Raw genomic sequence first — 13,345 nt, 5'->3', positions numbered from 1 at the left:
TACTGATCAACGAAAATTCAACAAGTACCTATTCCCTATCCTAGAGTTGAGTTCTGCTACAGCAATTTATACATGTGACATCCGCTTCTTACTCCGCGTTGTAGAACCATGGGTTCGATGGTTGATACTGAATTGCTCGTCTCCACACACTCGGCTCCAGTTCATGACCCTGACGATCAGACCATGCTATTGAGATCAAGCGTCGATGAACGTCTTCCCAGAGTCTTAATCCCGTAATATCTTTCCATGTATCCACAAAACCATGATATACATTAGCGAGATCATCCAATTCTGGTTCGTACGACTGGGCTTGGTGTTTCGCGATGCTGTACATTCCAAGAAAGGCTCTCCAGAACCAAAAGTCAGAGCTATCATCTGATCCCAGGTCATCCATGTTGTTTTCAAGATCCTTCTGCATTATGCATAGGAACCTCCGCAATAGATTAGAGTCCATGGCTTGGCCACCGTCCCAAAGCTCCAGAACACTATGCATGTACAAGCTCAACGCGGCGCACATTCCAGACCACGAGATGCTGCACTTCACAGTTCCCGAGGTTGAGAACATGTCGTTCTCAAAGAGAGATGAAAAGTGTGAGCTGATAGTGGCACATAGCAATCGCGACTCTGAACCCTCGATCCACTCCCAGCTCGGATCGCACTTATAACGGTCTTCTCTAGCAGTCTGTGTCGACATAGTCACATGCTTCAGATGCTCAATCAATGGCGATGCATCGATGTTGTGGAAATGGGTAGACGAAGGAAGGATCGCGAAGAAGAACGGTAACAGTTTCATGGCGTTGAGGCGCATTTCGAGATGCCCAACATTTTGCGTCTTCCAACGATGAATGAGCGACACAAACGTTGAAAACTCGGCGGCATTGTTCTGACGGAACATGGTCTTCAGGGAATCACTACCTAGTATTCGAGCTTTGAAACCTTGGTAGGCGTAGTGGGTACTGACCAATCAGTTGGGAACAAATCTGGGAACAAATAGAAGAAGAATTTGGATAAGACATACAGCAGGAGATATCTATTGGCAAGTTCTTCCTCGAGTCCTGTTCTGTTGCCAAAGTCGTCATCGAGGGGACTGAGAAGATTCACCGCGTTGACCAATCCGTTGATGTGAGCTTCGGTATCACCAATGTTTCCATACGAGGCCTTCGATCCGCGGGCAGTCAGTATACTAAAGCCCCCAAGGTGGTGCAAGAAAAAGGTCGTTGTACCTCGATAAAACAAAGGATGGAAACATGCCGGATGAAAGTCATCAACCCTGGCTGATGAATGTTCTGCAACCATTTGTTCAGGATGCCGATAGTTGACACTTTATGAAAGAGGAACGTCGTCTTGTACGTCTGAAGATCGCCGACGGTCCATGCGTAGTGTAGACCTGCCACTAGAAGAGTGTCGCGGAGGGCATCTGGATGTTGAGCAACAGATGCAAAGCTGCAGAACAGACTGGTAAGATTTGGCCAAGGTAAGCGAGCACAGGTACGTACATGTTTCTTGAGGCTTTTGCCAAGACCAAATCAGAGCTGTCATGGCTGTGGTGGACTGGATTTATTAGCGGTGCTGTTGTTAAAGTGCAACATAACTCGAACTTACAATAATGAAGCAATTCTCTTGAACGCAAGGACATGTCAAGACCCAAGCAGTCAAACGGCTCAACTGATTTGGCAAAAGGCGAATCAACGACCAGTGCCATGGATGGACTGTTAGAGCTGACTACCCAAGGTGCTTGCTCTCCAGGTAGGAAGCTAGCTTTTCGATCACGGAGTGGTAACTCAGTGTCTGCAAACTCACAATTCCGTCCTACATTGATACATCGGGTACTACTCAACGGCATTAGCCAACCAACCAGATTTGGAACACCAATGCAATGCTCCTCGACTAAACAGTCGAATCAGGCAATCAAATTCCGACTTACCACGTAGGTTTTCCGCCATCGCAGCGCACACGGCGCTTTCGGCACGTCAGGCACCCTGTCTTGCTACGCGTGTGGGGTCGTCGAGTCCTTGTAGCTGCGGTACTCATATCGAATAACCTTTTTAAGTCGCTCGGATGCAGCTCGTGACGGTGGATAAAGTAATCGACGATCACTGGAGGGTTCGCGGGATCAAAGAAGAGATTTGGCAAAGTAAAGGTTGAGGCGTTGATAAGTTTTGGAGACAACTCACAATATTCATTGTTTGTCGATACATGCTCGATGTTGGAGTCTGCTGCAATTTTATCAAGCTAGATACTACACTAGCATGAAACCCGAGGTTTTCCGTCTGATACTGATAGTCGACTAGTGCTCGGCTGTCTGACCAAGTCCCCACTAACGTAAACAGAGTTATTCATCCAGGGACAGGTATGGCTGTCAGCCGGCTTGCAAACAGGTACCTAGCAAGCGAAACTAAACCAATTCGAGACGCGTAGACGAGCTGACATTCAAACTCCGCTACTCTAGCCAATCATGTCGTGCTTTTGATGAGTTTCATACATACCATCATATCCTTTCTGTATGTTTGGCGACTGTCAAGCTTATTTAGATTCCAGATTCTGAGATTTTAGACTGTCATAATCATTAATCAACCCGACTTCTCACGATATAGCGGGACAACGGCCGGGGTCGAGGCCAGTAAGCATAGAGAAAGTCAGCATTAACGAGGCACCTTTCGCAAATTCGTCGTCAATTTATCCCGAAGTCCGCAGCTAAGGCTCCCTCAATCGAAGCCCGAAATCCGATACGGACGTATATAAATCCTTAACGTGCGAGGGCAAAGCTGGACAATGTATCATCTCATCCATTTTCACTATTTCGAATAATTACCCTAAGCTTTCAACATCGCAATTATGACATGCAAACCCTCCCTTGTCTTTGTCCCCGGAGCATGGCATACACCGGAATACTGGGGCAAAGTCAAATCAGCCATGGAAGCTCATGACTATAAGTGCATACCCGTCACACTTCCTACCACACAATCAACGAGCACCTCGGTCAACTTCTCTACCGACGTTAACGCCGTTCGTGAGGCTATTATGGGAGAGACCGCTCAAGACCAGGATGTTGTTATCTTGGCCCATTCCTACGGCGGTGCTGTCGGTGCCAGTACCATCAAGGGCTTGTCACGGAAGAACGCAAAGGACAGCAAAGGAAATGGTCGTGTTATTGGTCTTTTCATGATTGGAACGGGCTTTGTCGCTCCTGGATTATCCTTTCTGGAAGCCATTGGTGGCAAGCCTCCACCACTGTGGGCTGCCGACTATGGGACCAATACCATGCCACTCCAACTCGATCCAGTTGAGATGTTTTACCACGACGTTCCCGAGGCGGAAGCAAAGTACTGGGTGGGAAAGCTCACCGACCAGGCGTTGACGTCTGTAACTGACGGATACGAAGTCTCATACGAGGGGTGGAAAGATGTGCCTGTATGGTATATCATGACCGCAGAGGACAAGAACCTCCCGCTGGAGGTACAGAAGATGTTCGCACAGTCTGCGGAAAAGGCTGGCGCCGATTTGGTTGTACGCGAGGTTGCAAGCGGCCATTCTCCAATGTTGAGTAAGCCTGATGACACTGTGAAGTGTTTGGAAGATGCGCTTGCAGCATTTACCAATTCCTAAGGCCGTAAAAGTTATCTGCAATAGTATGAAAAGCAGGACTCATGTAATAATATTACGAAACGGAGTTATATGATAGAGGTTAAACTGAATAGAAAAGACTTGTCTACTATACGAGAATGATGCTATAAGTGGCATCTCAAATCAGAGGTGAAACAGAAGGAAACAGCCTGCAACAAAACATCATACACCATGCTGTAAATGAACTCCTAATATACAAACATTGATAGCCTGCAAAAGAAGGAAGTGTTTGTCTCCAAACAAGAATGAGAAGGAAATTAGATGTCGGAAGTCGCATATGGACTCCTCTTCCTCAGCTTGGCACCGTATTTCCAGAACAAAAATGGTGCCGGGGTCAACAATACCGCAATACAACCCAGGAGTGTCATGGTCCAGTGAACCCCGATATTACCATACATGGGCCTTGCGGCCATGACCATGCCGCCAGCAATGAGATATCTTGACATTGTGATACTTGCAAGCGCAATGGCGGAATGCTCCCCATAGCTGTCGGTGATGTACTCGTAGCTGCTGATGTATATAGCCATAAGCACAACGCCAAATACAAAACAGGCGCCCAGACCACTCCATATAGATATACTGCTGTCGTTTGTCCAACCTAACCAGAAGAGCGAGATGGGAAGAAACGGTGCTGTAACGATAGCGGGCCAAAGTCTAAACTCGGGCTCCACGACGGCTCCTCGGACGTGTTCGGTGTGATTTCGTGACCATTTGTATAATAATGGACTACAGACAGCGAAAAATGTTGCACCGGACGCAATGGCAGCAAAGCAGGAGCCTTGGTATCCAGGAGTGAGAGAGTATGTGCGCTTGAAGATGTAGTCGAAGCCAGATAGGAAGCTGAAGAGTAGGATGTAAAGCAAGACCAGGTAGAGGCCAAGAACGATGATAACCGGTTCAGTGCGGAAGAATGTTGCTGGTAGTGGAAGCGTCTTGCCAAGTTGTTCCCAGAACGATGGTTGTTGCTCGTGATTTGAGATGTATCTTTGATCCCCGGTAGCACGACGTAGTTCTTTCGCTTTCCATGCCAGCAGCAGCGGAAAGTATGTTTCTGGAAGGAAGAAAAAAGCGATTAAGAAGGCAGCCCCAGAAATAATCAGGGTTACCCAGTTGGTCCATCGCCATCCTAGCCTTTCGTTCTGAACTATCCAACCACTTGCAATGGGGGCAATAACAGGAGCTATGAGAGTAAGTAACCGAAGTAAACGCACATGTTCGGACTTACTGACCTGCAATGTTTGCCCAGGCGACTATTGGGAATACGAAAGCTTTCTTGACAGGTCGAAATTGGTCATTCACGCTTGCACCATTGATCGTCAGGGTAGCGCTAGCTGACAATCCGACAAAGTATCGACACACCACCTGTCCACCAAACGTAGGCGTCATAGCCGATCCGAGGACAAAGAAAAGGTGGAACGCTGTAGCAACCAGGTAGGTGGGATTGCGTCCAAGGGCCTGTGATAGTGGCCCTGCAAAGAGAGCGCCAGTTCCGACACCGAACAGAAAGACTGCCGTTGAGACGTTCTCAGCAACTTGGCTGACATGCAACTCTTTGCTTGCCATGGCATTTCCGATGGAGTCTGCGGAACCGGACCAACATTGTGTGAAGACCAGGAGGCATATAATGGCGATGCTTCGGGCCCTCGTCGTAACGGGCCAGTTCTTGGGGTCAAGGGGGTCATCGTCGCCCGTGCTTTGAACTATAAAGTCACTGTCGTTGGGGGAATTATGTCGACTGACTGGCTCATCACTGCTGAGTGGTAAGCTATTGCGAGATAGGCTGGTCTTTTGTTTCTCGACGGAGCTTAGATCGAGTTGGTATTCTGATCTCATCTCATTAGATATTTGTCGACGCTGGACCAAGGACCACATTATACTGGTGAACAAGATGTGGCTTTCTGGAACAGAACAATTACTCGATACTGGGGAAAAGTCAAGTATCGCCAAGAATTCGTATGTTGGGTATTATCTACTATTAAAGTCCAGCGTCTTGTCGCGTGATGTATTGCCATTATCCGTTAACGGCAATCATATTGACGTCAGCAATGACAGGTACCTACTAATTGCCCATCCTCGTACACGATTCCGGACTACATTAGCTCCAAGCCAATTTATGAGGTTTTCGGAGATTCGTGTTGAGATGTGACATTTTAGGTTGCGGGATAAACATGAAGTCCCGCTGGTACATTAGCACGCGGTTCAAGGCCAATGGTCAATCATATTGACCCGAACTAAAGAATCTCAACCAATAAGAAGCACCGGCTTACAGGTACAATCAATACCGAAAGTGTAGGCTGATCTGGAATACTGACATGGTTGATAGAGAACATCTACTTTAGGCTAGATGTATCGTACTCGCTCCGAACACGAGGATATTCCAATTTAGAATGACCCGATTGTCACAGAAACAAGCCTGAAACTTGCCGTTATACTAAGCACTCTATGCCGAGCAACTATGAAGGCGTCAAGTCGATGACGGTATTCTGGAACATGGCTTTGAAGACTTGACAAAAGAACGACGAGCTGCTTTTGTGGCGGCTCAATCATGTAACTTGTACTTATTGTAAAAAGAGAGTTCCTCAGGTATGCCTGTGCAATCATACACATACGCCCACCAATAGACCCATGATATTGAAAAGCCTTGACCGCCATTGGAAGAAATGTTTGGCCAAGATAATGGGAGAATACGCCATTGAGGCAGAGGAAAAGCATACTGCACAGTAGATGATACGCGTCCCAATACTCGCCCTGAGCTTGGAACTGTAGTTCGGTTCGGACCTAATCATCAATGATTGGCACTTATCCAATCATGAGTCATAGATCCTTTCTAAACCCAGTTCAGTCGAAGATGGCGTTTGCATCCTTTGTGGTTGAGAGTGTTGGTCTTTCTTGAGGACTTCATCCTTTGCCAGCTAAAACCTTTATAGAAGGCTGACAAGACAACTAAGCCGCATCACTGCAGTAGCAGTGCTGAAGGGCTTCTCTGGCAGTAATGCGTTCCTAGTCCTTCGGGTTAGTATAGCCAGATGGAACAAGTAATTCTTCTCCTCACCCTTGGGTTGAATCGCAGCAGTCGGTCGACAAGATCCATACCTTCTCTCGTTGCTAAATGCTCGTTACCACGATCAATAAAACTGACCCAAGGCTTCTCTTCACGATGACCGAGAGCTTCATATTCTTCCTGTTCTATCACAATTTCGAGCTGTTCAGCCAAACGATAGAGCTTTTCTGTTCCAAGAACCTTGGAGATTCTGACCAACTGGTCGAGGAGGCTGCTGCCATGAAAAAAGGGATCTTTCCTGAAAATCATTGAAGCTAGCATACTACCCAGACACCACATGTCCACACTGCAATCGTATTTCTCGTGACTCAAAAGGATTTCAGGTGGCCTGTAGAGACCTACGCAGCAGTCATACTCACCCCCCGGCTGGTAGAACTCGGCTGAGCTCCAACCTATGAGTCGAAGCTACCAAGTTAATCGTTAGATAAGTCTCATGAACTGGTTATAAGGGAAATGCTACCTTCCTTCTGTGATGGTCGATGACCACATTCAAGGGCCTCACATCGCGATGCATTACACCCAGGTCATGTGCAAATTCCAATGCTTTTAGAAGCTCCTTTGTGTAGTAGCGAATGTCTGAGTTAGTGAGTCGGGGGTAAAGGGCTCGGTAGTCTATGTTTTCGATATACTCGAGGACTATACCGATGTCGGTTCCCTAGAAACCCATATGTTTAGCAATGATTTAGCGAGAGAACATTGAAAAACAAACCTCTTCTCCTTGCACAACATCCACGATCTGCACTATATTTGGACCGGATCTCAAATATCGCAGGATTTCAATCTCGCGAGCTATCCTGTCCCGGCTGTCATCTTTGAAGAGCTTCATAGCGTACACTCGATCGTTTTGACTGCGACACTCAACCACAATCGCGTGTCTTCCTCGGCCTAAGCAAAAATGTGTAAGTCTTGTCGCAAAGATTTAAGGAGTTATAGTACCCAGTCTTCTGGGGGGCGTCAAATCGTAGAAATTCTGCAGCCCTACAGCTTGTTGTCAGCCTCTGCAGCACATGTTGGATGCGCTGCGGTAAATGTACCTGGGTCTACGATTGGTTGGATTGGCGCCATGGTTCCAGCAGCAAGAGTCTTGGTGATATGGGTGCTTGGATTGTTTTGGTTAGAATACGGCTTAGTCCAATATTGTTGAGTGCATGACGGAAAGAAATGCCGCATGGAAGAAATGCTGATCTGTAGCCTAGTAAGCAGTCTGCTGACTACAGTTGGCGACAAGGCCAAGCACAAACAATAACTCTGGTAATATTGGGTTACAGATTCGCTCAATTGCCATTGGAATTACTAATATCTCAACTCAAATAAACCTGGAGTGAGCCGATGATTCATTGTCTGCATACTGCAAACCTTGCTTTCACAGCAGAACCCTCTCGCATCAAAGTTGGACCTTGACTACCTGTCCGCCAGAGGTAGCTTGACAGCAATCGCAAATACGGAGACAAGCTAATCCACCCAGCTAGTAAGAAAGGTCAAGGAGTGCATAATTCACTTTCTTTCTTTCTTTGCAAGCTACATCTCGGATAACATGACTAGTATGGTAGCCATTCCTCGGTCATAGATGAAAGACATTTGCATTATTCAGCAAACCGGTAAAGAAATACACAAATTTGTTATCATGGCAATGGACTAGTTCGTCATCACAGTAGATTTATTAGCCCATGTTATTGCCAAGCCTGTTCTTCGTATACCGTCACGAAGGCGAGCCGGCTCGGTGTCAGTCTTTGGCATAATCATGCGGTGTATATTTAGAACGGCAAGATGTCGCAATAAAAGCACAAATTGACGAAGTGATATCAAGGAACCCCGCGAAAAACACCACTGCCGCAAGGCTGCTAGTGTTGAAATGGAAGGTGGTAGGGTCAACCGAAAGTCTTGGCTGTGATTGCAAGGATACATAGTACCAGGATCGGAACGGACATTTAAACTATAAAGGCAACTGGGAGTGATTGTCGCTCTACTCCTGGGTAGTAAATATGGAGATTAATACTCAAATCTCGTATATAAGTAGGTTGTAGTTTCGTCGTTGATTCTACTGTCCTTCATATCACTCGTCCCAAGTTTGTAATCGAGATGTCGTTCAAAAGATTTGTCCTACTCGGTGTTGCGGCCGTAGCCCTCGCTCTCCCCACAGACAAGGGTATCGTGCCTGGCAAATTCATTATAGCGCTCAAGTCAAAGGATGTTGATCTTGATCTCCACGCTCGATGGGTGTCCGACGTTCATGGACAGTCTCTAACGCGTCGTGGTGTTGAGTCTGGTGGGATTGACAAGAAATTCAATTTTCCCGGCTTCCAGGGCTACTCTGGCTCATTTGACGAGGAGACGATCAAAATTATCAAGGCCAATTCCAGTGTGAGTACACAAACAAGTTGTCAAATTGCATGGATAGAGTTAACTCGGAAATAGGTCTTGTACGTGGAACCTGAACAGGTCTTTACCGTAGCCTCACCGGTTACACAGCAAAGTCCTCCTTGGGGTCTCTCGGCAATTTCCAACGCCAACCCTCCATCTTCAAGTGCATCCTACCATTACGACTCAACAGCCGGTGCAGGAACGTTTGCCTATATCTTGGACAGTGGCATCCTCCTCGAGCATCAGGAATTCCAGGGTCGCGCTGTCTTTGGCGCTGACACGTCAGGTGTGATCAGCGAGAAGGAACATGGTACTCTCGTGGCCGCTATCGTCAACGGCGCTACATACGGAGTTGCCAAAAAGGCGACAGTTGTAGATGTGCAGGTTTTAGGCGACGACGGTGGCTCCACCAGTGGTATCCTGGCTGGTATTAGCTGGACGGTAAACGACGTTGTGGCTAAGAAGCGTGCTGGAAAGTCTGTCATCAACATGAGCTTGTCAGGTGGATCCTCGACTATCCTGAATGATGCGGCGCAGAAAGCTATCGACGCTGGTATTATTGTTGTTGCAGCCGCTGGAAACTCAAACCAGGATGCCTCAACACTCAGCCCTGCGAACCAACCCAATGTTATCACTGCGGCGGCCAGCAATAAGAAATATCAGCGATGGACTCATTCCAACTGGGGATCGGTTTGCGACATCTTTGCCCCGGGTGAGGAAATTCTATCCGCATCTTCCATTTCTACCACGGCATCGCGCACCTCAAGTGGTACATCGGAGGCTGCTCCTTATGTCGCGGGTGTCGTTGCTTACCTTTTGGGATTGGAGGGATCCCGTACACAGGCTCAGATTCGGACTCGGCTCAAAGAACTGGCCATTAAAGACAAGATTTCAGATACCAAAGGGGTTCCAAACCTGTTGTTGTATAATGGAAATGGCAAATAATGGGTTTATGTCTATTTATTATATGATCAATATGATCAAGCAATTTATAAACTTGAACGGCAACTATTGTACATTGTCACAGCTAGATATGGCGAGGCTACCTCTGCTGGACAGGTAGTACTACCCACTAGGCATTATTCCAGTGAAGAACTATAGTGGTACCTAATGCACGTCAGTAGAATATGGCATTTTTACCGCCGGAGTTAACGGAGACCCATTTTCTTGCATCTGATCATCAGCCACTGTATTGTTAGTTCAACTGCAAGTCGGTCATCTTCTTGATGCTTATTTCTCGTCCAACTCGGGAATATGGAGTTAAGGCATTGAATTGTTTATAGTAGTGAATCAAATATGGATCTATATAAAGTGGCATTTCTTGTTTACGTAGCATATCTCATCAGTCGCAAACATCTTACACTTTTTCTTCACTTGAAGCACTACCCAGCATAATAACACCATTCACTACATATTCATTCTTCAACATGGCCCGAGTTTGGTTCGTCACTGGCTCCTCCCGTGGCGTTGGCCGTGCATTAGTCGAGCAAATTCTTGCTGCCGGAGACATGGTCGTGGCAACTGCACGCAATCCTTCACAGCTTGATGATCTGGTCACCAAATACGGGCCTGACAAAATCCTCGCTACGGCTCTTGATGTGGCCAACGCTCAAGAAGCCAACAAAACTGTTAAGGAGGCGGTTGACAAGTTTGGCCGCATCGACGTGGTCGTCAACAACGCAGGCTACGCAGAGATGTCTTCCGTCGAAGACACATCCATGGAATCATTCCATTCTCAAGTCAATGTCAACTTTTTCGGTGTTGTCAACGTGACAAAGGCCGTGTTACCTATCCTGCGACAACAAAAGTCTGGCCACATCATCCAGGTGTCAACCATTGGTGACCGAGTTGGTTCGCCTGGAATAGTCGCCTACCAAAGTGCCAAATGGGCTGTTGCTGGGTTCTCGACTGGTCTGTCCCGAGAAGTTGCTCCTTTCGGCATAAAAGTCACTGTTGCCGAGCCCGGTGGTATCAAGACTGACTGGGCCGATGCTGCCACCAACGCTGCGGTAATCAGCGAACCTTACCAGCAGACTGTTGGTGAGATGATCAAAATTAGAGAGGATAAGTCAGCTTGGTCCGAAGGTTCAGATATAGCAAAGGCCATAAAGCATCTTTCTGAGGTTGAAGATCCACCACTGAGGATTGTTTTGGGCCCTAGTGCGATCCCTTATGCTCAGATGGCAGCCAAGGCTCTTGCTGAGTCTGATGAAAAGTGGTTACAAGTTTCCAAGCTCGAAATTTGAACTTGGGGAGTAATGGGAGGTATGAAAGAAAGTTTTGCGGCGTGCAAGGGTTGGGCGACTGCGTCCAAGTTCTTTGTAGGTATGTTCGAGACAATGAGTTGACACAAGCTTCAATTAACCAACTTCGTGCAAAGAACACTCACGTACAACACTCACTAAAGGTAGGCACAAATAATAATATCATTAAATGTCAAGTTTATTCCTATTATATTTTCTCTGAGATTTCTAGTGTGTGGATCGTAGAGCCGGATTTGTCCGTTGAAGTTCAGGTTAGCTCGGTTAGGGTCAAGGGTGTCAAAATAAATGGAATGAGAATAGGTGATGAGATGGCGCAAACTGACTTAGTAATATTGTCTCCTTTGTTTTTCACCCCTAGATCTGTTATCGCGTCCTTATCGGCAACTTGTCGGGTTCCACCGCTTCACCAAGCGCGCCATTGCGTCACAATTCCTCAACATCATTCATTCCATCACCACAATCACCAACTCATTAATCCATGATGTACAGGGGAAGAGAAGCAAGACGTGTGTTAGCGTCGCTAAGACGACCACATACACTTAGGTCTGCCAGTCCTGCATTGGCTGGTCTCAGAGCCAATACCTTTCATACCACAGCCACGTCACAAACTGATGGCGTATTCAAGGGTCTGGCTGATCAGCGGAAGCCAATGCCTTGGATTGAAGCTTTCAAACGACTGCAAGAAGGGAAACCGGCTCATAATTCTGATGACATACCTAAAGAACGCGACTTGACCCCGAGGAAGATGAGCGATAGCTATCATCGCGTCGTGCTACCTCTCAAGAAGGACCCTTGGCTGTCTGATACATACGTCAATTCGTCCGGTCACATCAGGTATGAATCAGTCCCTCCATCCGTTCCGATAACATACTGATTGCTCCGTTAGACTTGGAACACTGTTCATGGATCTTGATGCCCTTTCTGGTATCATTGTCTACAAGCACACTGGCTCAGGCGTTACCACAGTCACTGCCGCCCTTGACCGAATTACAATAGCTCATCCTCTCACTGAAATCTGCGATCTTGAGTATAGTGGCCAAGTCACGTACGCCTCTGGTCGAAGTAGTGTCGAGATTACTTGCAAAGTCGCCAAGGCCCGAGAAGAAGGCGAGCCAAGCAAACCTGAAGACGTCCTTCTCACATGCACTTTTACTATGGTAGCCTTGGATCCCAACACGCGCAAGCCCGTCAATATTCCTAAGCTCGAGCCCACCAACGAGGAGGAAGAGAAGATTTTCAAGGCCGGAGAAGCAAAGTCACTGTCCAAGAAGGAGATTTCCAAGGCATCGCTTCTGCAAACTGAGCCTAATGATGCCGAGTCTGCACTGATCCACCAAATCTGGCTTCGGCAACTCGCCTACCATGACCCGAACAACGACCTTCGCCAACCGCCCAACGTTATTGCCATGTCAAAAACACAACTTTCAACTGCGTCTATTATGCAGCCGCAGAATCGCAATAGACATCAGGTCATGATATTTGGTGGATTCCATTTGAAGCAGACATTCGAGCTTGCCTTCTGTTGCGCGGCCAGTTTCGCCCATGCGAGACCAACCTTCATCAGCGCGGATCCCTGTACATTTCGCAATCCAGTCCCAATTGGAAGTGTGCTGTATTTGACTGCGACTGTTGCCTACACTGATCCTCCCCTATTGGAAGAAGATGGTACCGAGCCTGGTTTTCCCGACAATGAGAACCCTATGACTCGTGTCCATGTCCGAGTTGATAGCAAGGTTCGCGACGTTGAGCATGGCGTTGCCAAGCCCACAGGCCAGTTCAACTATACATTCTCGGTGCCCAAGGATCTCAAGGTACTGCCTCATACGTATGAGGAGTATATGGTGTATATTGATGCTAGGAGACGTGTGGCGCTGGCTGACAGTCAGCGAAAGGAGGAGCAGCAGGCTTCCTCGGACATGAGACCCGAAGCTTCCGAGAAAAACTTGATAAGATAAAATACATCAATAATTCGTTGTCATGTTTATAAAGGTTGGGTGTCAGGAACAACTCAATTTTAATCAGCACAAATATCAAC

The 13,345-nt window shown here is 47.2% G+C and overlaps 7 protein-coding genes across 7 annotated transcripts; 4 read left to right on the top strand and 3 right to left on the bottom strand.

Moving 5' to 3' along the window:
• Window positions 1-88: 88 nt before the first annotated feature.
• Window positions 89-2,031, bottom strand: FSST1_008405 (Zn(II)2Cys6 transcription factor domain-containing protein; the record flags this gene model as incomplete). The annotated part of the gene is made up of 6 exons (XM_083225286.1): window positions 89-956; window positions 1,019-1,158; window positions 1,224-1,455; window positions 1,497-1,551; window positions 1,603-1,829; window positions 1,925-2,031. 6 exons carry the CDS (start codon window positions 2,029-2,031, stop codon window positions 89-91), a joined length of 1,629 nt encoding a protein of 542 aa, XP_083084366.1.
• An 804-nt stretch (window positions 2,032-2,835) lies between these two features.
• On the top strand, window positions 2,836-3,606 carry FSST1_008404 (alpha/beta hydrolase; the record flags this gene model as incomplete). Its single annotated transcript, XM_083225285.1, has 1 exon — window positions 2,836-3,606. One exon carries the CDS (start codon window positions 2,836-2,838, stop codon window positions 3,604-3,606), a length of 771 nt encoding a protein of 256 aa, XP_083084365.1.
• A 275-nt stretch (window positions 3,607-3,881) lies between these two features.
• On the bottom strand, window positions 3,882-5,496 carry FSST1_008403 (major facilitator superfamily domain-containing protein; the record flags this gene model as incomplete). The annotated part of the gene is made up of 2 exons (XM_083225284.1): window positions 3,882-4,804; window positions 4,854-5,496. 2 exons carry the CDS (start codon window positions 5,494-5,496, stop codon window positions 3,882-3,884), a joined length of 1,566 nt encoding a protein of 521 aa, XP_083084364.1.
• Window positions 5,497-6,567: 1,071 nt separating this feature from the next.
• FSST1_008402 (kinase-like domain-containing protein) lies at window positions 6,568-7,750 on the bottom strand (the record flags this gene model as incomplete). Its single annotated transcript, XM_083225282.1, has 6 exons — window positions 6,568-6,624; window positions 6,677-7,090; window positions 7,146-7,340; window positions 7,395-7,570; window positions 7,622-7,663; window positions 7,720-7,750. 6 exons carry the CDS (start codon window positions 7,748-7,750, stop codon window positions 6,568-6,570), a joined length of 915 nt encoding a protein of 304 aa, XP_083084363.1.
• A 1,014-nt stretch (window positions 7,751-8,764) lies between these two features.
• On the top strand, window positions 8,765-9,991 carry FSST1_008401 (peptidase S8/S53 domain-containing protein; the record flags this gene model as incomplete). Its single annotated transcript, XM_083225281.1, has 2 exons — window positions 8,765-9,046; window positions 9,101-9,991. 2 exons carry the CDS (start codon window positions 8,765-8,767, stop codon window positions 9,989-9,991), a joined length of 1,173 nt encoding a protein of 390 aa, XP_083084362.1.
• A 482-nt stretch (window positions 9,992-10,473) lies between these two features.
• On the top strand, window positions 10,474-11,292 carry FSST1_008400 (uncharacterized protein; the record flags this gene model as incomplete). The annotated part of the gene is made up of 1 exon (XM_083225280.1): window positions 10,474-11,292. One exon carries the CDS (start codon window positions 10,474-10,476, stop codon window positions 11,290-11,292), a length of 819 nt encoding a protein of 272 aa, XP_083084361.1.
• A 499-nt stretch (window positions 11,293-11,791) lies between these two features.
• FSST1_008399 (HotDog domain-containing protein) lies at window positions 11,792-13,265 on the top strand (the record flags this gene model as incomplete). Its single annotated transcript, XM_083225279.1, has 2 exons — window positions 11,792-12,144; window positions 12,197-13,265. The coding sequence occupies 2 exons, from the start codon at window positions 11,792-11,794 to the stop codon at window positions 13,263-13,265; spliced, it is 1,422 nt and encodes a 473-aa protein (XP_083084360.1).
• Between the last annotated feature and the right edge of the window lie 80 nt (window positions 13,266-13,345).

Source organism: Fusarium sambucinum, chromosome II (assembly GCF_050947815.1).
Source record: "Fusarium sambucinum isolate potato_lamoka chromosome II, whole genome shotgun sequence".
NCBI lineage: Eukaryota > Fungi > Ascomycota > Sordariomycetes > Hypocreales > Nectriaceae > Fusarium > Fusarium sambucinum.
This window is presented reverse-complemented; position numbering and strand designations above follow the sequence as displayed.